This window comes from Mandrillus leucophaeus, unplaced genomic scaffold (genome assembly GCF_000951045.1).
Source record: "Mandrillus leucophaeus isolate KB7577 unplaced genomic scaffold, Mleu.le_1.0 Scaffold6, whole genome shotgun sequence".
Lineage (NCBI taxonomy): Eukaryota > Metazoa > Chordata > Mammalia > Primates > Cercopithecidae > Mandrillus > Mandrillus leucophaeus.
The window spans coordinates 6,682,251-6,708,614 of record NW_012106474.1 but is presented as its reverse complement, the minus strand read 5'-3'; the positions used below and the strand labels follow the sequence as shown (position 1 = coordinate 6,708,614).

The following is a 26,364-nucleotide window of genomic DNA, read 5'->3' as shown; positions in this document are numbered from 1 at the left end:
ACTTGAACGTTGATATAAGGAATGTATATAAATAAATGGTAGGATTTCACATCCATTTTTAGAGGAAAATTTTATGAGTTCCCAGAATGCATACATCAAAGCACCTGTCACGAGACTTTGATCTTGACAAAGCTTTACTATAACCTTCCTCAGATCTCTTGGAAAACTGTGCTTTTGTGACTTTAGCCAGAATAATAGCCAATCCAAAAAAGTAATTTCCAGCCCCCTCACCTCCACTACAAATCCATTCCAAATTTAATGCCTAAAGTTCCATTAATATGGAATAATGCACTCCTTTTGCCCAAAGTCCTGTTAATGTGGAATAAGGCACCCCTTTTGCCTCTATATCCAGCTCTTTTCTTTCAAACTGGAGACTCCGTGAACCTCTTGGGTATACGGTTCTCTCCTGTTTGTCAAGTTAATAAATTCAGCACTGTTTGTTTGATTTTAGTTCTGGGGGTCTTTATGTCACTGTTTGGCAATGCATACATTCATTTTCCTATATCTCTCCTGGTCATATATGTAAATGATGCAGGATGATTTGGTGATAAGAGTTTAGTAACTGGGTCAGCCAAACCTGGATTCAGATCCCAGCTCCATCGTTTACAAGGTAGTTGAAGTAAATCAATTCAGCACTTCATATTTCAGTTCTCTCCCCTGTGTAATGAGAGAGATGGTACCCAGTGGACATGAATAACCAAAAGAAAGCAACTGGAACACAGAGAACTCAATGTATGCTAATAAAGTCCAGTTGATTTCCATATATGGGAAACATTTTCAGTAGCTGCCACAATTTTACTTCTAAAAGCAGAGTGAGGGGAGAAAGAACTAATGGATCTTAAAGAGAATCTGAGGAGCATACCTCCCTGACAGTGACTTCCTGATCTGTCTCTCTCTCTCTCTCTTCCTCATCTCTCTCACCTCAAGCTCTACTATTCCAAATTAGAATCAAATCCCTCATATGTGTACTTTACCACTTACATTTGATCTTCAAAATCACCCTATAGGCAGGGCGTGGTGGCTCACCCCTATAGACCCAGCACTTTGGGAGGCTAAGGTGGGAGGGTCACTTGAGGTCAGGAGTTCAAGATCAGCCTGGCCAACATGGTGAAACCCTGTCTCTACTAAACATACAAAAATTATCCAGGTGTGCTGGTACACACCTGTGATCCCAGCTACTCAGGAGGCTGAGTGAGGCAGGAGAACTGCTTGAACCAAGGAAGTAGAGGTTGCAATGAGCCGAGATCGTGCCACTGCACTCCAGCCTGGGCGACAAAGACTGTCTCAAAGAAACAAAAAATCACCCCATATAGGATTGTCCAAAGAATTCAAGCTTGTGTTTACTCTAGATTTTTAGACTAGTTCATAGGCAAAGTGGGAATAAATAAAAATCCCAAGTCACAACGTTGTCATCAGGATCACCATCAGCCAAGATGGATGCAGTACAAAACACAATGCTAGTATAACGTTTCTGGAGCACTGTATCATTTCCAATCAGTAAAGATTATTTAAGTAAAGGGATATTAATTAAATCACTATCAAATTTTATTAAATGCATACATATAAACTTGAGTTGGCAAATAAACAAATTTGAGCTGTATTCAAGCAGTGCTGAATTCCTCATTCTTAGCAAATAATCAAAAGTATTTTCCACAGTAGAACATTATTAAATGAAAGTAAAACATACATTAAGAACCAGTATTGCTGTAAATATGTATGCAACAGTAGAAACTAATCATGTGTATGCATGTGTGTATTTCAGTATCCTGAGTAAGATACATATACCACATTAATTTTATCAGAGATTAAAGCTGATGAAACGAAATGTATCTTTATGAATGTATATACATCTGCAAATATCCATGCTACATACATGGAAGTAAAGAATTTTCATTGGCCATTTGTTCAGTTGCTTGAGCATTATCTTCTGTGTCCTCTGATTTTACAAATTCCTTGATAAATTTCCAAAGGCCCCTTAAAATACATAAGAAATGAATACCATAGGTTAGGGGAAAATACATTAAGCATGAAAGAAAATTTCAAAGTAAGTATCTATTCTAGACACATTTACACAAAAATAGACAAGATGAGACTTTGTAATAATTTACTTTTTTAAAACAGATATTTTGAGGGAGTTTTGGCCTTGAATGTAACAGATTCTCTAAATAGATGTTTTCCCCTGTTGCATATAGTGTGGCATGGGAAGTAGGTGTACCATGAACATAATGATATGCTTTAGTCCATTCACTCTCATTGCAAGGCCATGGGACGTGCTTCCCCAGTTTTGTATTTGTAACTCTATTCCCTCTTTTTAAGAACACCCAACATGATATAAGGAACCACAAAACCTAGATCCATCTGTATGGCTCCCTTAGCACTCTATCCAATCCTTTTCTTCCATGGCTTTTTCTGCCCCATAAGCTGGAGAGTGGGGTGCCCTATGTTCTGGCCTCTCTTACAGCAGAGACTGGCCTTGGCCCATGGTGCTGGCCAATGAGATGTGGGTGGAAGCATCTGTAAAGAACTGTCCTTCCTGAATAAAATGGAAAGCCTCAAAATGAGAAGCTCTTTGCTGTCTGTCATTCACCTTTCCCTTTCTTAATCCATGGAAAGCAGACCCAATTAATGCCTGAAGACAGCCATATTGAGACTCTGAAGAGGCGGCAGCCACACTCAAAGGAGAGCGGGGAAGAAAGGTGAGGAGCCCCAGTTCCTTAATTATGTCATCCAGCCCAAGCTACCTATCAGCTACCTGATACAAATCAACAGGAAAAAGACTTTTAGGTGTAGGTAGCTTGGGCTCGATGACATAATTTCCCTATTTAAATCATCATACGGTTTTCCATTGCTCTTAATAATACCAAATTCTGAGATTCAAACTATAGTACCAACTCAAAGAAAAGTAACTGTGTGAAGTATAAGCTTATAATGTAAATAATAGTAAATTTATATCAATATTATACATTTAAGTATAAACAAATGATATAAATCAGCCACTTACTTTTTAAACTAGAATTTTCAGAGCAATATTCGCGTAGGGGTTTTCAAAGATTTAACATCACTAAAAGCCATATGATTGGAGAAAATAAAGCCAGGCCTTCCCACGTTCCTGATTCCTGCCCAGGTGAATTCGTCCTCACCTCCAGCTTTATCCAATACAGTCATTTATATATGACTAAATAAAGTATACAGATTGAGGTCTAAATCTTAGACTGAGCATTCCAAAGCACAGAAAAGGATGTAACATGTGTATTTAATGTAAGCATTCATGAGTGTAAACCCTTCAAAGGTCTGTCTAGTCTAATCTAGTTTTGAATAACTGATCGTGAGAACAGCATGATACTGCTCTAGCTGTTTTATCATGATGTCAATACTTACTCCTGCCCCTCTTCACTGATCTTTCCTATGATCTGCTTCACATGGTTTTCAGTAACCTACAAAGAATTACAATCAGTTGGTCATGCTTATTACACAGGACAAGCAGGCACTAAAGGAAATGTTTTTATGATAAACATTGATTCACACAAAAAAACTTACTTTTATTTTCTTCTTTAAAATCATATTTTCTGTTTCCAATTGTATGGCTTCATGCTGGAAGACAGGTTGTTTTAAAAGCAATATACTTGGTTAAAAATATTTGTTAACTATTTTTCTCTATTTAACAAGATTATGTGAATGATATAATTTCAAGTACTCAATAGCACACTACTTAAAAACAGATTAAGAAACAAAGCATAAAATGAAGGACAATTAATGAGAAGGAAAGATCTTGGTCCTCAGGGTAACAAACTGGGAGAGGAGGAAATTGGTGTTTCAAAATGTCAGAAAATTTTAGAGAAATTCCAGAAGTGAAGAGCTCTTCACTTTTCAGAACTAATGATAGAATTTGTTAAGGGGGCTGGAAAAATATAAAAATACAAATATCAATAAATCACACACATATCAGCAATAACTGATTATAAACTGTAAGAAGAATTTTTTAAATTATCAGTTATAATAGTAATACCTCCCATAAACTCATAAGAACAAACATAACATAATTATCTTGCACTGTTATAAAAATAAATTAAATAAGTATAAAATAATCCCAAATAAGAGTATTAATATTGTAAAGCTGCCACTGTCAACACAAATATCCAAATGCATTTATAAATTCATTGTAAGCACAATCAAAATACCAAAAGTATTATTATCAGAACTTCAAAAATTAGACAATAGTGTTAATGAGAATATTCAGGATAATTGTGAACAAAATAATGATGGGCAGAGGGTATAAAGACTTGCTCTTTCAGGTATTAGATATGTTGAAAAGAATTAGCAAGTGTAACAGCTAGGCTGAATGGGGTATCATTAAGAACGAAGGCTGAATTTTAATGCTAAGTCTACTTCTTGCTAACTGTGACCTCAATCAAGTTACTTAGCATATTTGTGCCTCATTTCTGTACTTCAAAAAGAGGATTAATAATAGCAGCCACCTGTTAGGGTTGCTGCAAATTAAATGAAACTATATTTTTTAATGTTCATAAAAGTGTCTGATACATTGTAAATCCTCAATATATTCAGCTCTTTTTTTTTTACCTGGTTGGAAATGGTCTATTTCAAATCTAGAACCAGATACCAATTACATGACAGAATAACAAGAGCAACTCTATTGTATTTTCCAGTATTTGAATTAAGCAGCCAAATATAAATAAGAAGTAATTAAAGTAATATAAATTAGTGATATGGAATCTTCATAGGGAGTTTTCTATTTCTTATATTTGATTTATCTAAAGAGGTTTTAATTATGAAAGAATAGTCTACATGATTCTGACATATCATGCTTCAATATTTAAATTTAGAACCCATTACTGTTTAAAAATGCAATTATAAATTGATGCTTGTTCTGAGAACATTTGTTTTCTGAAAGAAATAAAGGGGAGCAAACCCTAAACAAAAAACACAGAAGAAAATCTGCAGGGAGGGGCCAAGATGCTGACTAGAAGCAGCTGCTGTCAGCAGCTCCCACAGAGAGGAATGAAAATGGCAAGTGAATCCTACCCCTTTAGCTGAAGTATCCAGGTTCTCTCATTGGGACTGACTAGGTGGTTGGCACGACCCACAGAGAGCAAGAAAAAGCAGGGTGAAGAGGTGGCCCACCTGGGAGCCGCAAGGGGACCTTCCACTCCCAGACAAGGGAGGCGGTGAGTGATGGTGTTACCCTGCCTGGGGAACCATGCTTTTTCCACAGGTCTGTGCAACTTGCAGATCAGAAGATCCCTTCGTGAACCCACATCATCAGGGTCTTGGGTCCCAAGCAGGGGTTATGGACAGAATGTCTGCTGGCTCTGAAGAGTCTAGTCAGTCTGGATAAGGGGGATTCCCCCAAGCGCAGTGCACCTGCTCCACCAAGGAGCAGCCAGAGTGCTTCATTAAGCACTCCTGACTGGGTGAGTCCTCCCAACAGAGGTTGCTAGACACCTTATACAAAAGCGTGTCTGTTGTAATCAGGTTGGAGCCTCTCTGGGACAAAGCTCCCAGAGGAAGGAGTCGGCAGCAATCTTTGCTGTTCTGCAGCCTCCATTTCTGACACCTCCAGGTGCTAGAGGGACCAAAGTGAATAGAGTCTGAAGTGGACCCCCAGCAAACTGCAGCAACCCTATGGGAGAGGGGCCTGTGAAAAAAGCAAACAAACAGAAAGCAACAATAACAAAATCAACAAATGAGACCTCACCAAAACCCCATCCAAAGGTCAGCAGCCTCAAAGATCAAAGGTAGATAAGTACATGAAGATGAGAAAGAATTAATGCAAAATCGCTGAAAACTCAAAAACCAGAGTGCCTCTTCTCCTCCAAATGATCTCAACACCTCTCCAGCAAGGGCATAGAACTAGGCTGAGGCTGAGACGGATAAACTGACAGAAGTAGACTTCAGATGGTGGGTAATAACAAAATTCACTGAGCTAAAGGAGTATGTTTTAATCCAATGCAAAGAAACTAAGAACCATGATAAAACATTATAGGAGCTGTTATCCAGAATAACCAGTTTAGAGAGAAACATAAATGACCTGATAGAGTTGAAAAACACAACTCAAGAACTTCACAATGCAACCACTAGTATCAATAGCCAAATAGACCAAGTGGAGGAAATAATCTCAGAGCTTGAAGAATATCTTGCTGAAAAAAGACAGGCAGACAAGATTAAAGAAAAAAGAATGAAAGGAATTAAAAAAAACCTCTGAGAACTATGGGATTATGTAAAATTGCTGAAACTACCACTGAGTCGGGTACTTGAAAGAGAGGGGGAGAATAAAATCAAGTTTGAAAACATATTTCAGTATTTCATCCAGGAGAACTTCCCCAACCTAGCAAGACAGGCCAACATTCAAATATAGGAAATCCAGAGAACTGCAGTCAAATACTCCATGAGAGGATTAACCCCAATATACATAATCATCAGATTCTCCAAGGTTGAAATGAAGGAAAAAAATGTTAAGGATAGCCAGAGAAAAGCGCCAGGTCACCTACAAAAGGAAACCCATCAGACTAACAGCATGCCTCTCAGTGGAAACCTTACAAGCCAGAAGAAATTGAGGGTCAATACTTAATCACATGGCACTTACTCTAAAATCAATCACATACTTGGAAGTAAAACACTCCTCAGCAAATGCAAAAGAACTGAAATCATAACAAACAGTCCCCCAGACCACATGCAATCAAATTAGAACTCAAGATTAAGAAACTCACTCAAAACCACACAACTACACGGAAATTGATCAACCTGCTCCTGAATGACTTCTGGGTAAATAAAAAAATTAAGGCAGAAATCAAGAAGCTCTTTGAAACTAATAAGAACAGACAACATACCAGAATCTCTGGGATGCAGTTAAAGCAGTGTTAAGAGGGAAATTTATCGCACTAATTGCCCACATCAGAAAGCTAGAAAGATCTCAAATCAATACATAACATCACAACTAAAAGAACTAGAGAACCAAGTGCAAACAAACCCCCCAAAGCAAGCAGAAAACAAATAACCAAGATCAGGGCAGAACCGAAGGAAATAGAGACACGAAAAACCCTTCAAAAAATCAGTGAATCTAGGAGATAGTGTTTTGAAAAACTTAATAAAATAAATAGACCACTAGCTAGATTAACACAGAAGAAAAGAGAGAAGAATCAAATAGACAAAATAAAAAATGATAAAGGGAATATCACCACTGACCCCCACAGAAATACAACCATCAGAGAATACTAAAACACCTGTATGCAAATAAACTAGAAAATCTAGATTAAATGGATAAATTTCTGGACACATGCACCCTCCCAAGACTGAACCAGGAAGAAGTTGAATCCCTGAATAGACCAATAATGAGTTCTGAAATTGAAGCAGTAATAAATAGTTCACAAATTTAAAAAAAAAAAAAAGCCCAGGACCAAATGGATTTACAGCTGAATTCTACCAGAGGTACAAAGAGGAACTGGCACAATTTCTTCTGAAACACTTCCAAATAATTGAAAAGGAGGGACTCCTCCTTAACTCATTTTATGAGGCCCGCCTCATCCTGATACCAAAACTGGAAAAGATACAACAAAAATGGAAAACTTCAGCCAATATCCCTGATGAACATCAATGCAAAAATCCTTGATAAAATACTGGCAAACCGAAACCAGCAGCACATCTAAAAGCTTATTCATCACCATCAAGTTGGCTTCACCCCCAGGATGCAAGGCTGGTTCAACATACGCAAATCGGTAAAATTTATCACATAAATAGAACTAAAGACAAAAACCACATGATTATCTGAATAGACACAGAAAAGGCCTTCTATAAAATTCAACATCCCTGCATGTTTAAAACTCTCAAAAAACTAGGTATTGATGAACACATCTCAAAATAGTAGGAGCCATTTATGACAAACCCACATCCAATATCATACTGACTGGGCAAAAGCTGGAAGAATTCCCCTTTAAAACCGGCATACACAAGATAAGAATGCCCTCGCTCACCACTCCTATTCAACATGCTATTGGGAGTTCTAGCCAGGGCAATCAGGCAAGACAAATAAATAAAGGGCATTGAAATAGGAAGAGAGGAAGTTGAATTGTCTCTGCAGATGACATAATTCTCTATCTAGAAAATCCCATCATCTCAGCCCCAATGCTTCTTATGCTGATAAGCAACTTCAGCAAAGTCTCAGGATACAAAATCAATATGCAAAAATTGCAAGCATTCCTGTAAACCAACAACAGACAAGCAGAGAGCCCAATTTTGTATGAACTCCCATTCACAATTGCCATAAAGAGAACAAAATATCTAGGAATATAGCCAACAAGAGAAGTGAAGTCCCTCTTTAAGGAGAACTACAAACCACTACTCAAGGAAATCAGAGAGGACACAAACAAATGGAAAAACACTCCATGTTCATGGATAGGAAGAATGAATATTATGAAAATGGCAATACTTCCCAAAGTAGTTTATACATTCAATGCTATTCCCATTAAACTATCATTGACATTCTTCACATTATTAGAAAAAAACTATTTTAAATTTCATATGGAAACAAAAAAGATCCCCTATAGCCAACACAACACTAAGCAAAAAGAGGAAAGCTGGAGGCATCATGCTGCCTGACTTCAAACTATACTACAAGGCTACAGTGACCTAAACAGCATGGTACTGGTACAAAAAACAGACATATAGACCAATGGAACAGAATAGAGAACTCAGAAATAAGACTGCACACCTACAATCATCTGATCTTTGACAAACCTGACAAAAACAAGCAATGGGGAAAGGATTCCCTATTTAATAAATGGTGCTGGGAGAACTAGCCAGCCATATGCAGAAAATTGAAACTGGACCCCTCCCTTACACCTATACAAAAAATAACTCAAGATAGGTTAAACACTTAAATGTAAAACCCAAAACTATAAAACCCTAGAAGAAAATCTAAGCAATACAATTCAGGATACAGGCATGGGCAAAGATTTCATGATGAAAACATCAAAAGCAATTGCAACAAAAGCAAAAATTGATGATGGGATCTAATTAAACTAAAGAGTTCTGCACAGCAAAAGAAACTATCATCAGAGCAAACAGACAACCTACAGAATGGGAGAAAATTTTTGCCATCTATTTATCTGGCAAATGTCTAATATTCACAATCTACAAGGAACTTAAATAAATTTACAAGAAAAAACAAACAACCCCATTAAAAAGTGGGCAAAGGACATGAACAGACACTTCTCAAAAGAAGACATACATGTGGCCAACAAGCATATAAAAAAAGCTCAACATCACTGATCATCAGAGAAATGCAAATCAAAACCACAATGAGATACCATCTCACCCCAGTCAGAATGGCAATTATTAAAAAGTCAAGAAACAACAGATGCTGGCAAAGTTGTGGAGAAACAGGAATGCTTTTACACTGTTGGTTGGAAAGTAAATTAATTCAACAATTGTGGAAGACAGTGTGGCAATTCCTCAAAGATTTAGAACTCAAAATACCATTTGACCCAGCAAACCCAAATCCCTTTTGTATATAGCCAAAGGAATGTAAATCATTCTATTATAAAGATGCATGCACATATATGTTCATTGCAGAATGATTCACAATAGCAAAGACATGGAATGAACCCAAATGCCCACCAATGATAAACTAGATTTTTAAAATGTGGTACATATACACCATGGAATGCTATGCAGCCATAAAAAGGAATGAGAGCATGTCCTTTGCAGGGACATGGATGGAACTGGAAGCCATTATCCTCAGTTAACTAATGCAGGAACAGAAAACCAAACACCACATGTTCTCACTTATAAGTGGGAACTGAACAATGAGAACACTTGGACACAGGGAGGGGAACAACACATACTGGGGGCTGTCAGGGGGGTGAAGGGAGGTAAAACATCAGGAAAAATAGCTAATGCATGTTGGGCTTAATCCCTAGGTGATGGGATGATAGGTGCAGCAAATCACCATGGCATACATTTACCTGTGTAACAAATCTGTACATATGCACATGTACCCTGTTACTTAAAATAGAAAAAAATAAAAAATAAATAAATGTAAAAACTTCACCTGTTAAAATAAGGCTAGAATCAGTACAATTATTTCATCCATTAATATTTCATTCTTATAACAGTGAACCATAGCATTTGCTCTATATTTAAATAATTTCTTCTAAAACAGGGGTCAACAAACTAATCCAGTCTGCACCTGTTTCTGTAAATAAAGTTTTGTTGGCACACAGCCATGTCTCCCCTCCCCCCCCCCAAAAAAAAAGAAAGAAAGAGAAAAAGAAAAAAGAACATCTGACCATATCATTGTAAAACAGAAAGAGAATTTTTTCATAAAAAAAGGTTGGACCACCAACACCTTTCTATATGATCTATAATTCTGCTAAAAAGAATAAAAGTAGTGCTGGAAAAATATGCTTACCTATAGAACCACAATAAAAAAAATCATGTATTTCTTACATACTCTATAACTGGAGGTTACATTGAGTTATATTCTGCACAATTTAAAATTATGTTTTTAAATTTTTTAACTTGTATGGATTTAGGGGTATGAGTGCAGTTGTATTACATGGATATATATGTAATGGTGGGCTTTAGTGTACCACCACCCAAATAGAGTACAGTGCACCCAGTAGCTAGTATTTCATCCCTCATCCCCCTTCCACACTCCCACATTCTGGAGTCTTCAATGGCTATTATTCCACTCTATATGTCCATGTTACTCAAAAAATTAGGTTTTGGCTGTTAACAGAAATCAATAGAATTTTTATCACTTTCCCTTTTTCTTATTTTAGATAGATCTCTTAATTATTATGATTATTTGCTATAAACATTTTGAAATAAAAAGTATATTTGGACCAAATTTTATGATTTTGTTACCCTATGACCAAATCACATTACTTCAAGTGTTTGCCGAGGTCTTTAGGCAAAAGACTAACGTAAATATTTAAATAAAGAAGTTGCATACCTCTATGCTTTTAATCCTCTTCTCAGTGATATCTGAAATTCCAGTATGAACCAAAGTTGTTTTAATTTCTTTTTCCAGAGCTTGAATCTCATCCCACTTACTGAGTATTTCACACCTCTTCTTTTCAACCTTCTCAATAAGAGTAAGTTGGTTCTCATCAATGATATGTTTCTCAGATGATTCTGGAAATATTTTTAAAAACAAAATATTACTGTGTTTAATATCTCATTATTAATAGCATTATGTATTGTTAACAATATTATGTATGCTATAGTATATATAACTATAAAATATAATTCAAACTCGAAGCATGTCAATAAAAATAATCTGACCCAAGAATGAGGGTATTCCTCCTTTAATTCATTCCTCTAATCAGTACATATTTGTTGAACACATTTTTGTGCAGACACTGGGTTAAGTAGAAAGGTTCAATGGTGAATTAGCCTTTTCCAGAGTGTGTGATTAAGCAGTGCAGACCAACAAGAAACAACAAGAGAGTGACGGTGGCAGAGTAGAAGGTGCAATTACGGTAAGACAAAGGCAAGAACATCAGACACAGCATGAGGAAGGCTCAAGGATGACTTTGCCAGAGAAGCGTGATTAGGTTGAAACACAAAGGATAAAGAGAAGTTAGACAAACAGAAGGGTTTTGGGAGAGAGCAGAAGACAGAATTTAGACATTGAGGGACGACGCTAGGAGGGAAACAGGGGGCAGTTCTGAGAAGACTTGTGACCTATGTTAAGAAATCAGTCAAAGCTGTTGAGAGCTTTTAATATGGGGAGAGACACAATCAGATAATGATCACTGTCTCCAGTGAAATTGTGTCCTGAAAGTGGATCAGACAGCACAAGACTAGACTCAGAGAGACCCGTTGGGAAGCTATGGCAATCATTCACACAGGTTGATCGGGTCAGGATATGTATTAGTCTGTTTCACGCCACAGATAAAGACATACGGGAGACTGGGCAATGTACAAACAAAAGAGGTTTAATTGGACTTACAGTTCCACGTGGCTGGGGAAGCCTCACAATCACGGCAGAAGGCAAGGAGGAGGAAGTTCCGTCTTACATGGATGGCAGCAGCCGAAGACAGAATGAGGAAGATGCAAAAGGGGAAACCCCTAATAAAATCATCAGATCTCATGAAACTTATTCACTAGCATGAGAACAGTATGGGGAAACTGTCCCCATGATTCAATTATCTCCCACCAGGTCCCTCCCATAACACATAGGAATTATGGGAGCCACAATTCAAGATGAGATTTGGGTGGGGACACAGAGCCGAAGCATGTCAGAATAGCACTCCCAACATGAAGAGAAGTGAAAAAAATAAAAAAATAAAAAAACTATTTAGGAAATAGAAAAAGAAAATAGACCTTAGTAATTGACTAGATCTGGCAATGTAGAGAAGAAGGCAATATCAAAAATAAGCCCTAGGTTTTAGCTCAGTTGTAGCTAGAAAGAAAACAATGAGTTCAATGAAGCATGGAAGAAAGAAAGAACTTGGTTTCAATCCCAACTTGGCCACTTATTTCAAGCTGTGTTGGAAGAGGTTGAGGGGTAGGAGACTGAAAGTTGCCTGGCACATGCGTTTGGTGATACCATTGATTGAAACAGCCAGGGAGATGCCCATTTAGAGAAGGAGATGATGAGTTTAATCTCGGACATGTTGAAATACCTATGGGACACTCAAGAGGCCACGTCTAATAGGCACTTGGATATACAGATCTCCAGCAAAAAAAGATGGGTTTTTAGCAGGTAAAATAGATTTGGAATTATAAAAATAAAAAACCTCTTCCAAAGAGACGCTGGACTCCAAAGAATATCAACATTTAAGGAGTATAGAAAGGAAATGGAGACATCAAGTGATCTACTGCTAAGGCCAATTTGTCGTCAATCAGCACAGTTATATACTAATTAGAGTGGTGAGACTTCATTTTTTGAGGAAAAAACAATTACTACTTTTCAATGGGAACAAAATAGTTATAAATATTAATAACCCTTCCTTGTAGATAGTAAACAAGAAGGAAGCCACTGCCATCATTCTACTTTGCCAAATATGGAAGAAGGAGAAACTTTGACATTAAATTTTGAAATGTGGGAGAATTAAGTAGACACATGATGAGCTAGCTGAGGGGCTAGAAATGGTCATAGTTAAGCTTCTACACAAACTGAAAGAAAATACAAAATAAAGTATGTGTTCTCCACCTTAACCTAAGCTGAAGGTTTCAGCCCAAAACCATCAGCTGAGTTCAAAGAGGCAAAAAGGAGTGTCAAGTCAAGGGAGTGACCTCTGTCCTCACCTCTTTTCTACCCTCAAGACGTAACTATAGGGAAAGACTGAGGTATGAAAATGGGGACATTCCACAGCAAATGTGTGTGATTGGAGGAACAGGCTCCTGCGATAGAACGCTTTGGGAAAAGAATGAAGCAGGAAGAACCAGGGGCACCAGGTTTGTTCCATCGCAATGAAAGAGTGATGGGAACAGTGGGCTAGGATCAAACATAAAGAAAGATTAATAGAGTTCTAGAAAGTTAGTCACTGCATTTTATTTTTGTTAATCTTTGCCCTTTTTTTTAATTAGTGGCTAGCAGTGAAGCCCTTAAGTTTCTGCCTTTTTTGTTTTTTTGTTTTGTTTTTAAATCGTGGGCCTGTTTTAAGAGAAAGCAAGGAAACAGAAAACACCAAGCCTGGGTCTTATTTCACATCTCTGAGAGGAACCCTACAAAGAACAGACAACATGGTGGAAGAAGGAGCGAAGCAGGTGACCTCTGAGCCCTGAGAAGAGACAGAAGGAGAAGCAGAGTCAGTCTGGGACAGAGAACAGGCAGGACAAGGGGATGTAAATCAGGTGACAAGAAACCTGTGCAAAGACATCCAGCAGGGTTAACAGCACCCGTGCTACTCATAGGTAGAAAACAGGAAACAGGCAGAAGGGGGAAAAAGGTGGTAAAAGCGCTCTGACAAGGATCTTTGAGGCCAAGCTCTACTAAGAACTTAAAACAGGATAGGCCTGTGAGCATATCCTACCAGACGATGAGAAAGAATATCTAAAAACAGAGTATGAGTGAGTGTTTGACAAACTCAGGGGGAAAATGGCATTTCATTTAACAGTTGGAAAACAGTCAAGGTTAATGAGCAAGATACTTAAACTTATTTTTATCATTTAATTGCGTTCTTAATTGTATACATTCAAAATAATGTTATTATCTATTTCATAAAATGTTAATATCTATTTCATAAAATATTCATAAAATGTAATTAATTTCCCATGAAACGCATATTCTTCCTCACAAGTAATAATAAAAAGATGAAGAACAAACGGGCAGTGACCACCACGTGCCAGGCCCTATGATCTTGGGTGATGTGGGTGAACACGTTGAATTCTCACAGCAAAACTCAGAGGGAGCATCAGCATCTCCCGTGTTGACAGACAGGCAGCCAAGGCTGCAGCAGCTGAAATAATGAAGGTCACAGCAAAGCACCCATCAAGAGGACATCACACAGATACCTGCCTGATCGTTCCTTCGCAGAATGCAGCAATGCCAGCTCCATCTCCAGTTCACTTCTGAGTCTATGATGTGTGGATAAACAATAGGGAAATATTAGATCCTCATTATATCTTTTTTCTTTTGTCTGTGTTACACCACAAGTCTCTTATAGTTGAGAAATTAAAATAGACCTGCTTACTTTCTAACACAACAGATACTCTGAAGATATTTATTAAATGACAGCCTAAATCAGTCAAGTTAAACAAACAAAATAATACTTTCTTACCAAGATTGCATAAGCCTTTAAAGAGTTAGTTAATTTAAAATAAATGATTTCCTATAGAGTTTATTGATACTTTTTGTTAATGGAATTGCTAAGAAGGAAGAACGCAAAAAAAATTTTTTTAAAACTAAAAAACAACAAAAAAAGTAGCATTTTATACTCAAAGTCAAACAACATGTCAAGGGCTATGGAAAGACCTTCCTGATGCTGAAATACACTGCATATTTCCTGTGTATTTTTATTCTGTGCAAAAGATACAATTTACAAATTTCACTATGTTTGAATTAAAAATAAAATACAAGACAAGAGGCTGGGCATGGTGGCCCATGCCTGTAATCCCAGCAGTTTGGGAAGCCAAGGCAGGCAGATCACGAGGTCGGGAGATTGAGACCATCCTGGTTAACATGGTGAAATCCTGTCTCCACTAAAAGTACAAAAAATTAGCTGGGTGTGGTAGTGAGGGCCTGTAGTCCCAGCTACTTGGGAGGCTGAGGCAGGAGAATGGTGTGAATCCGGGAGGTGGAGGTTGCAGTGAGCCGAGATTGGGCCACTGCACTCCAGCCTGGGTGACAGAGCAAGACTCCATCTCAAAAAAAAAAAAAAGAAAAGGGGAAAAACCTCTTTGTTTCCTCTGCTTGGTTGAGAGTAACCTACATCAACTATCTTATGTTTTATAGATTCAAAGAGAAAACAAAAGGAGTCTAGCAGGTATTACATATATTGAGGACAACACTGTGATTTGATTTAAAACATCAACATGCAAATAATTTAATGTCAAACGTCTACTAAGGGCCTAAGAGTTTGAGATTTTTACACATATTAGTTCATTTCATCACAGATTAAGAGAGAAATAGGGTGGTTCTTATGACCCTCAATTTTAAGAAACTGGAGCCAGGCATGGTGACTCATGCCTGTAATCCCAGTACTTTGAAGGGCCAAAGCAGGTGGATCACTTGAGCCTAGGAATTGGAGACCAGCTTGGGCAACATGGTGAAACTCCATCTCTACTTTAAAAAAAAATACAAAAATTAGTCAGGTGTGGTGCCTGTGGTGCCTGTGGTCCCAGCTACTTGGGAGGCTGAAGTGGGAGGATCCTTTGAGCCTGAGGGGTTGGAGCTGCAGTGAACCATGATCATGCCACTACACTCCAGCCTGGGCAACAGAGCAAGACCCTGTCGCAAAGAAAAAAAAAATAAGAAACTGGGGATTCCATGGATTAATAATAATGATGAAAGTCTTTTCACTATGTATAGTAAGAAAGTTTCATTTCCAGAAAATTTTTACATATTACAGTTTTAACTATCACTTAGGTTTGTGTTCTATTGCTTTGTTTTTCTTCTTCAGGGACTTTAATTATACGTGAATTGGACGGTCTTTGCTTATGTCTATTTCATCTACTTTTTCTGACTCTTTTTATTTCTGTATCTCATTTACATTCTTTTAAATATTTTTCCACTTTTTCCCAATGCCCCTTATTATATTTTCATTCAAAACTACTCTTCCTTGGGTATTTCAGAATTTAGTCTTGACCTGTGATATAATTCTGACTTTTTGAACTATTTTTCCCTCAGTTTTTATCTTGTTTTATTTCCTCTTTATTGTTGTTGATTTTTCTCCTTAGTTTTTCAATTTATGACTCAAGATTGTTTCATATGCTGAAATGCTCTTTTGGGAACATCTAATTTAGCTTGGAGTGCTGTGCTACAGTTTTCTTCTTGTTCAACTTTATTATTATTATTCCTTGGTAAGGCAAAGACTTTCATCAGGTAAATCATTTGGATTCTCATTTTCTGTTCTTTTCTCATAGTAGTTTGTATAGATGAAGATTGTTTACACCTCTGCATTTTTGCAGGCTGGGCTAGTGATTTGGAGTAGTATGTGAGATTGCTAATTCAAATGGATACTTTTCCATCAGTGTAGCAAATTATGCTATTTTATTATTGATTTCACTTTTGTTTTGTTTTGTTTTGTTTTGATTTCCTTTGATAGTCCTGGATACCTTGCTTGTTTAGAGGGAAAAAGGACAGTATGTGGAAGGGTTGTGTGCACCTTGATTTTCCTCTTTTTATGGGTTTTTACATTTTCCTCTCTTGCTCCCTTTTGCCTTCATTGGACATTTCTAAAGGATGCTGCTCCCTTTCCTTTAACTCCCTTCTCACATGTATTATTACCATTTCAAAGTTGTATTCTCACTTCTACCCTCTTCCAAGTAACCCCATCCCAGCTCACCACACCCCTGCCATCATAGTCAGTGCTGCCATCAGCCCAGCAGTACAGCTGTGTGGCTTTCTCACTTACATGGATTCTCTCCCTGGAAGTGGTTTTAGAACAATTTTAGACCTCCTTCTAGCTCCACTGTTCTCTCCTCCATGAACTTTTCCCAGAACCTCACTTGCTCTCACAAACAAAGCTTTGCAGCAGGAACATGGAAACTGGTTCACTGCCACTGAATGTTTTCTTTTCTATTTTCAGTCATTTTTAAACTTTGGATGCATTTGCAATGAAATCAGTTTTTTTTTTTTTTTCTTTTTGGCCTTGGCGTTCACTTTGAACAGAAGTTTAATTTTCTCACTCCAGAAGCAGGGCTCAGTCACCATTGCTTGACACAGTTTTTTGTGCTTCTCCTCCTCCCAGTGCCTCAAAATGGTCAGTCCAGATATCTGCCTTAAACAACCACCTCCCAGTGATCACCCACTATGAGACAGCTAAATACAACCTACTTTCCTCAACCCACTGACCCCCACGCCCTGCATGGGCCATGAGAATATGCCGCAGTGACCCAGAAACCACTCTCCATCACAGTGTGTGTGACCCCACAGACCTCATACCTTCTTGCCCTAAACCCACTGATCAGAATTCCCCGTGGAAAACCTGCTAGGGTCACACCCTAGACCCGAACAAAAGCCTTGGTCCATCGGTCCTCACTCTCTCTCTTGCTCCCCTACCTGCTGATGGAGCGAGTGTGTTTCAGGCAGCTCCCCACTTCCTACCACCCCTGAGAAGCATGCTGCCCTCTTTTCTGTGGAATCTGTAAGTAACAAATCTGTTATTTAATGTGCTTTGTTCTGTGGCCTTCTCTGTGCCTCACCTCATGGACACACTTGAACATCACCTTTTACTAGCCAGGGCTCTCCTAAAGACTGGTTATCTTGATAGGAATAACCTGGATACACACCAGACAACGGCCACGAGGGCTTCTGCCAGTGTAGTTGAGTTTCTTGTGAGAGGAATATCTGGTCACAGGTCAGACACTTGGGCATTAAGCCTGAAGGCTAGGATGAAGACACACCCCATGAAGAGTACCCTGAGAGCATCCTCCACCAGCCCCCGAAGCCCCATCAGGGGAGGGCTAGAGTTCATAGTCACCCTTGTGAGAGAGACCTCAAGACCAAATTGGAGGCCAGGTGTGATAGCTCATGCCTGTAATCCCAGCACTTTGGGAGGCCAAGATAGGTAGATTACTTGAGGTCAGGAGTTCAAGACCAGACTGGCCAACATGGTGAAACCCTGTCTCAATTAAAAATACAAAAATTAGCCAGGTGTGGTGGTACACACCTTTAATCCCAGCTACTTGGGAGGCTTGAACCCCGGAGATGGAAGTTGCAATGAACTGAGATCACCCCACTGCACACCAGCCTGGGCGACAGAGCAAGACTCCATTAAAAAAAAGAAAAAAATTGGAGCAACAAATACAACGGTTCTCTGTCTTCCAGTTACACTAGAAGGCAAATTTTGTTTTTTGGTTTTGTTCCTTGTTTTGTGCTTTTGAAGATATTTTGGACGTTGCGGGTTTCCTTTAATCTTTTTCAAATCATACAAACAGTATGCCCTATCCAATTGTGATTTGACTCTGGAAAATGACACAGAGAGGTTATATTAGAAGAGTTTTGTAAGTCAAGAAACAATAACGGGATTCATATAAGGTGTCTTAGATCTGCAGCCCTCTCGCCTATCAGTCAGTCTTCAGGGGACCACCAAAAAAGACAGGAGATTCCTTCAGAAACCCAAACTCCCCCGATGGACACACCATACTTAGCAGAATGTCTTAGTCACATAGGTGATGGCCTGTAGGAGTGGCCAGATGACAGGAATGATATTAGCAAAAGTAGCATATTTTCAGCAAAGCAGAAATCAGTGTAACTGTAGGCTTGTCACATCGGTTTCAGATCTTGTTACAGGAGAATCTAAACATAGATCAGATCAGTCACTCATGCCTCACCTATCATTCTGCTCCAGGGCTGCTTTTGTGGCTCTGACAAGCATCCTCAGCTCTTCCTTGGCGAGATCCATGTCTGCTGTCTTCACTGGCTTCTGCCCCAGCGCCTTGAGTTGAGCCAGAAGAGCCTAGGCAGGACCAGGCACATGAGGTGAGACAAGCACACAGGGAGGGCGGGAGGACTCCCTTTTTCATTTGTCATTAATGCGTTTTCAAGGTGCCCTGGGTTAACATATACATTCTAGTGAAAACAGGTAAATTGGGAGGATTTAAGGGAGGGAGGACTGTTGGGGGAGGAATGGCCAATCAGTGAGGTTTCCGTTAAAATACCTTTTTCAGTATGTTCAGAGTTTATTTTTCTAAGAAATGGAAAGATGGTAGGGAATTTCCCTGTTAGCCTGTATCGGGGGGAGGACATGCTGGATAAAGCCCTGGAGGCACATTGTCAGTGGCACCGCAATCGTTTCTTCTACATGAATGAGAAGTCATATGAATGCGCTTGCCATCCGCAGATGTAAAGCAGTGCTGTGCTCAAATGAGGAGCAACAGAGATCTCTGCCTCTTAGGGGAAGCGCTGTCAGGGTTACAGACACGGAAAGAGGCATCCAGGGCCCTGCTGGCCTGGGAATTTCTTCATGCTCGCGTTTGACCGAGATAGGGACGTACGCCACTTTTTGACTCAATCTCAAAATGTAAGGAACAAGGTAGATTCCCCACTGGAGCCTTTGCTCATTCTTGTAAAGACAAAGGCTGCTTCCGCATTATGAAAAGGCTCAGCCCAAAGAAAATGGTACTCACATCTTATTTTAAATGAAGAAGCAAACTAGAACTGATCTCCTTGCAATGCTGTCATTGTTTGCTCATATACAAAAGAAGCAACTATCTCTCCTAATTTATGAAATAAAATTAATCTTTAAAGTGTATTGAATTCAAAATACCAAACTTATCTTAGCTACAGTGTTAGATGTTCTTAGGTTTTATAAGTGATTAAGTTATTCCGGCAGTATATTTTCTTATTTGACTAACCACGTGTTTAACCCAACCCTAGAGGGAACACCTGGCACACTGTCCCCCGTTAAACAAAGAGATCATGGGGTTTGAGTCAGCTTACAGCACACTAGCCATCACAACACATTCTCAGGGTTTTCGCCAGGATAATGACTCGACAATGGTTTTTGGAAACTACTGGCAGAGAACCATTTATATTCCCAATTTATACATAGTTATGTTGCTTGTTTGGGAGTATAAATAATGCTATGCCAATCTAAAGGAAATTTCTTTCTCAATAATGTTATTAAGGCAGTATAAAGCTTATCTATAATAAAAAATAGCACTATTCTAAATTATGGGGCACACATGGGGCTTCTTGGATTCAGAAAGGTTTCCACTGCTCGTGAAATACGAAGCTAGGAATAAGCAGGCTCTATTCAGGCTCTTCGCGATCGATCATCACCTCGTACTGTGTTGTGGGCTGGGACTCCAGGAGCGTTGCCATGTAGAGTTCATATTCATCCTGTACAGAAACAAACACAAAGTCCACTGGCCATGCATGAGGAGGCCACAGTACAGGTGTTTCATGTGTATAAATAACATGGAAGTCAAGAATGTTCATTTAGATCATTTCAGAAAAACATAAAATGTTCCTACAATGCATTAAATGGTATACGTGCTCACATGGATAAAATCACACCATCTTTGAAGCATATTTGAGCATTAAGTATTGATTACCTCAGAATATCATAAAATGCCATGGGATAAAATATCAAATATTGATCACTTCAGAATGTCACAAAACACCTTGACACAAATACAACAAATTGTCTCCTGCCATGAAGAAGCTCTGTGGATTCAGGTCCTACTGGCCTGCCAGGATGAGCTTTCCAGTGATGAGGCATCGCTAGAAAACAGGCCATCAGGTCTCCACTGTTAGGCAGTCCTTGTCATTAGGGAAATTAAAGAATTGCATGGTCTTTAAGCAACATAATCTCAACTTAGGTTCCATATGAAGGACATTGTCTCATTTTTTTTGCAACCTCTGCCTCCGAGTTCAAGCGATTCTCCTACCTCAGCCTCTGAGTAGCTGGGATTACAGGCACGTGCCACCATGCCCAGCTAATTTTTGTGTTTTTAGTAGAGATGGGGTTTCACCATGTTGGCCAGGCTGGTCTTGAACTCCTGACCTCAAGTGATCTGCCTGCATCAGCCTCTCAAAGTGCTGGCATTACAGGCATAAGTCACCGCACCCAAAAATCACTTTCATCATGAAATTACAACAAATCTATAATTCCATAAGGATTCATATAAAATTACACATGTAATGTTAAATTAATTATTCATTTATTTGAATTATAATAATTAAGTTATGTACAATTTATAAAAGGTTATGTGTAATTAGGAAGCTTTAGTGGGAAAACATGGGCTTAAGGAATGAGCTGACTGGGTGTTGATTCCACATGGCCCCTTTATAATTTACCTCCCTGCAGGCAGATTATCTCCAGTCTCTGTGAGTGATGGTCCCTGTCTGTAGAAAGGGGCCTGTGATACCTGGCAGAATTTCAGTGAGGCTTGAGATCATTCATGGACACAGAACCTCATGCAAGCTTCTCAACTGTTATGCTGAAGATGGATGTTTCTTACCTTAACTTTTTTCAAGAGATCACCAAATATCAAAGAACTGTTACAAATATCTTCAAAGACTTTTCCAAAGACGTGCAGTCTGTTGAACTGTTGACGGCTGCAGGTGCAAATTTTCTGGAGCTCCTGGAGGAAAAACAGAGTCAGCCCATTTCAGCGTGGCTCCATTTTTCTTCCAGAACCGAATTTCTCAGGAGTCAGGGAGGACACAGCTGTCATCACCCTGGCGAGTGGGCGGGGCGGCACAGGGGGCTGGTCCCGGGGGTCCTGATCCCTCCCACCATTTGCTGGGCTTCTTTGTCTCCCTGGTCACCCAAGATTCTGGATTTTTTTAAAAATATTTTCTTATTTATTGACTCCCTTGCTCCCAGTACTCAAGGATTGACTCTCCGCCTCCACAGTCCCCCAAGGCCCTTTCTCCCTTCCAACCCCAAGGCCTGGCTGCTGCCTGGGCGCCTGCTATTTTCTTCTCTTTCGTGCATGGTCCCCATTTGGAGATGATGCCTCCAGTCAGCTGTTCTCCTCTGAGTCGGCAGCCCACCGTAGATCTTCCCCTCACACCGGCACTTTCTGTACGCACGTGCTGCCTGGGCATACCTCAGGGCATGACAGTGCCCATCAGCTCTCTCTCTGCTCTCACCGTTCTTCCACCGTCAGGCAGGCAAGCCCTCCTCTCTCAGACCCTCTGCTGACCTACAAACATCTGATTTACTGCTGCAGCCACATGGCCTCCAATGCGTCTGTGATGGGCCTCCCCCAGCTGACCAGTTCCCAGAAGGCGCCCTCCTTCATTTCACCCAAACTGTCCCTACTGAAAGTGCTAATGCTCTCCGCACCTGGTACAGTACTGCATTCTGCCTGGACGTATCAGGGAGGCCTCAGAGGACGAACCTCAATTCACAGTCGGGGCTGTCTCTGACCCAGAGCACTGCACCCAGAGCACTGACCCAAGAGCACTGCGCAGAGAGCACTGCACCCAGAGCACTGCACCAAGTGCACTGACCCGAGAGCACTGCATGGAGAACACTGACCCGAGAGCACTGCGCGGAGAGCACTGCACCCAGAGCACTGCACCAAGTGCACTGACCCGAGAGCACTGCACGGAGAGCACTGACCCGAGAGTACTGCGCAGAGAGCACTGACCCAAGAGCACTGCACGGAGAGCACTGACCCGAGAGCACTGCGCGGAGAGCACTGACCTGAGGGCACTGCACCCAGAGCACTGACCCGAGAGCACTGCGCGGAGAGCACTGCACCCAGAGCACTGACCCGAGAGCACTGCGTGGAGAACACTGCACCCAGAGCGCTGCACCAAGTGCACTGACCCGAGAGCACCGCACGGAGAACACTGACCCGAGAGTGCTGCACGGAGAGCACTGACCCGAGAGCACTGCACGGAGAGCACTGACCTGAGAGCACTGCACGAAGTGCACTGACCCGAGAGCACCGCACGGACAGCACTGAGCCAAGAGCGCTGCACCGCGAGGTCTGCACTGGGAACGCTGCCCCGAGAGCTTTGCCCTGAGAGCTCTTTAACGGGAGCACCGCAGGGCCGCCCTCCTCACCTGCTGTAGCTTTTTTTCGTGGCCCACGGCCACCTTGCTCCCAGTGAAGTCATTCTTCAGGAGATCTTGCTTGGCGAGCACTTCTTTCTGGAAACGCAGGAACATCCTGTACCTGTCTGCGTTGGTGGCCCCCGCCAGGTAGGAGCTGACATAGTGGTGCCGGTCCCTGGCGCCTCTGGGCCCGGCTTCTTGGTACCGCAGCACCTTCACGTCGGGCAGCTGGAGTTCTTCCCTCCTGCGCCATCCAGGAGGGCCCCGTCCAGGAGGGCCTCCTTTCTTTTCTTCCTTCCCCTCTCGGAGAACCTCCACTGGAAAGAGATCCTCCTCCAAAGTGTGGGAAAGAGAGGCCTCGGGGTTCAGGTACCTGAACAGCGGGGTGTCCTGGGCCTCACTGGGGACCAGCGCCGTATGGATGGTGAAGTGGGCCAGGGCCTCCTTCATCCTCAGCACCTTCCCTGTGGGCAGCTCTCCCACCTCAGAGGAACGCTCCCCCTTGGGCCGGTGGGCATTGGGCCAGTGCTGTAAGACTGTCTCAGGAGGCCGGTAGAGCTTGTTGGGGTTCAGGTGTCCAGAGATGTAGAGGTAGACGTCCTCCCGGTGGTCTTTCTGAAGCCGATTCAGAAGTTTCTTCAGATTACACAGGGTCTTCACGCCTGGCGTCTCGCAGTGCTTCCACTTCAGGTACACTGGTCAGAAAAGAAAAGGAGACTCTTAGGGATCGCTCTTAGTTCCACAGTAAGCCAGCTGGTGCAGCGGCTGAGAGGCGTAGCCCCTGCCCAAAAGAGGGTCTACAGAGAAACAGACGAACAGAGTACATGACCCGGCCCTTAAAAGTCAAAGACACCCATGCCCGATCTAGTATGTTGGTGCAGATGAGAGGCCGGCAGACCCCCAGGCTGTACAAGCCAGCCCCAGAGCTCCGGGCCCTCAAAGCCAACAAGAAAAAGACAGAATATCTTAATTTGGCAGAGTGTTTCTCACAATATTAGCAAAGGCTCTGAAAGAAAAGTGTACAATCTTAATTATAATTCTTAATGACGATGCTTAACGATGTCTTCTTTAATGTATTTTACATGCAGGGGAACACAGAAAGGGTTTTGGCTAAAACCCTCAGTTAATGCTAAAACATCTCAGGAGTCCCTGACTAAACCCCTCAGTGACCAGTGGCTCGCTCACCCCTTCCTGCACCATCTCCACAGAGCCAACCCCTAGGGCTGTTGACCCGCAGTTGCCTCCTCTGCAACATCAGAACCATCATCTCAAACAAAATGGTTGATTGACATGCAGATGGAATCACTTTTGGCAAAGAGGTGCATGGCCTAGAAGAGATACTCCGTAAATTCTACCCATTTTGGCTGCAGGTCTAGAGTGTAGGCAACATATTACTGAACACTACAGATAGAACAGGAGGAGCCCAGATTTGCCCCCTTTATTTGCTGTTTTCTAACCTAAGAAGAAGAATTTCTTTCTGGGATGCTGTGTACTGCGATGGCCAAAGGGCAGCAGGCCCATCTATACCCTTCTCAGAGAAATTTCCTCCGTCCATTGCGAAGCAAACCATCCTTCCCCGAGTCCATCGAGGCAGCTGAATGCTGGAGCCAATACTTTCAGCAGAGGGCTGCTAGAGAATCACCCCTGTTGATCAGCTTAGTCCTCCAGAGCAACCACTTAAATGATTAACAGAACAAATTCTCCAAGACAGCGATCATTGCAGTTCATCAAAGGCATGAACACTTAAAGCTCTAAAAGGCACCTGGTACCAGCTCTATGGAAGATGGAAGAAGGAGGCAACTTCGTTGCTGTTGTGTTATCCTTTGTTTATTTTACTTCCAAGAAGGATTTGAAGCCACCAGCAAGTCAATCGACACAATCATTTTCCCACTTCAAATGCTTTTTCTTTTGATTGTAATAAGACCTGCTCCAGACAGAAGTGGAAACTTCTGTCCGCCATGTTCTTGTAAGATATGCCATGAATCCCCATCGTGGCAATAAATATTTTATTTTCCTATCTGAAAACATTATGTGTGTGTGTGTATCCTGCCGTCTCTGCCTAAGAGAGAAAACAAACAATAAATGAAAGTTTTAAGAATTTATTGGAAAATATGACTCTTTTACAAATGATCTGAAAACAAATTTGCTGTCAGTAAAACCAAACCAACTTTTGAATGTGTGTTGAATAGGAACATGTAGTGCTAGGTCTTTAGACTACATTTGGATTAATACATATTGCCAAAATGTAGTATTAAACATTTTTAAACAGAGGTTTTCTATTTGTTTGTTTCTTTGGGAATGTATCCTTCCCCCCACCCGCCACTGACCCCGGAATAGGACAATAGGTCTTTAATGTCAAAATTATTACAAATCAGGCTGGGTGCGGTGACTCACGCCTGTAATCCCAGCACTTTGGGAGGCCGAGGCGGGTGGATCACTTGAAATCAGGAGTTCGAGACCAGCCTGGCCAACCTGGCGAAACCTTGTCTCTACTAAAAATACAAAAATTAGGCATGGCGGTGGTGCCTGTAATCGCAGCTACTCGGAGGCTGAGGCACCAAAATCGCTTCAGAAGCTCATCCCTCCACAGTTGAACATCAAGCAAATCTCACAAGCCAGCAAGAGCCGCTTCAGGCCACTTACATTCAGGCTCCAGCTCCTCCGCCATGACTTCCCTTCAGCTGCCTGGGCTGGGCTGTCGCCGTGGAAACCACAAACATTCTAAGCCCTCTCTAGCTTCCCTCACTGCTGAGCAACCAGGCACAGCCTCTGCTGTGGAACCGCCCTCCAACCCCTCCCCTCTTCTGTGCCTGCGACTTTCTGGAACAGGGAGTACTGGTGTTTGCTTGCTTACTTTTTAAAGTGAAACACTTTTCGTGATCTGAAAAATATCAAAGTATTCTCGTATTCCCTAATTCCTCTCCAAAGCCCAGGGGGCAAAAGATAACTGGTCTTCAGGCATCTGCTATAGAAATGTGCAGATTGGACAGTGCGTAACCCACCCAACTGTACCTGGAGATCCAGCACAGGGCAGGTGCCAGTCACTTAGTGATCATTTAGTCGCTTTTTAATATTATCTATGTATTTGCTAGTGGGGAATTGAGGTCCTGTGGGGTAATTTGCCCAAAGTGAGTTAGCAGAGAATGGAATTTACAGATGTGTAAGTGCACATCTGTGTGACTGCAAAGTCCAACCTCTCTCCTCAGGCTATCCC

The 26,364-nt window shown here is 41.0% G+C and overlaps 1 protein-coding gene across 1 annotated transcript; it reads right to left on the bottom strand.

The window, feature by feature from the left end:
* Positions 1 to 1,920: 1,920 nt before the first annotated feature.
* Positions 1,921 to 25,850, bottom strand: LOC105553533 (chromosome unknown open reading frame, human C6orf118). Its single transcript, XM_011999636.1, has 9 exons — positions 25,794 to 25,850; positions 23,160 to 23,845; positions 21,598 to 21,720; positions 20,414 to 20,473; positions 18,964 to 19,088; positions 14,486 to 14,544; positions 10,970 to 11,151; positions 3,538 to 3,591; positions 1,921 to 1,974 (listed from the first exon to the last, which is right to left on the bottom strand). The coding sequence occupies exons 1-9, from the start codon at positions 25,816 to 25,818 to the stop codon at positions 1,921 to 1,923; spliced, it is 1,368 nt and encodes a 455-aa protein (XP_011855026.1). The 5' UTR covers positions 25,819 to 25,850.
* Between the last annotated feature and the right edge of the window lie 514 nt (positions 25,851 to 26,364).

What these genes read in the sequence shown, in the direction of transcription:
- LOC105553533 (XM_011999636.1), bottom strand. Translation starts at nt 25,818, where the DNA reads ATGGCGGAGGAGCTGGAGCCTGAAT. An exon ending in ACGAAAAAAAGCTACAGCAG is followed by an intron (nt 21,721 to 23,159) that starts GTGAGGAGGGCG and finishes TTTTTCCTCCAG; the next exon opens with GAGCTCCAGAAAATTTGCAC. An exon ending in ATCTCTTGAAAAAAGTTAAG is followed by an intron (nt 20,474 to 21,597) that starts GTAAGAAACATC and finishes GTTTCTGTACAG; the next exon opens with GATGAATATGAACTCTACAT.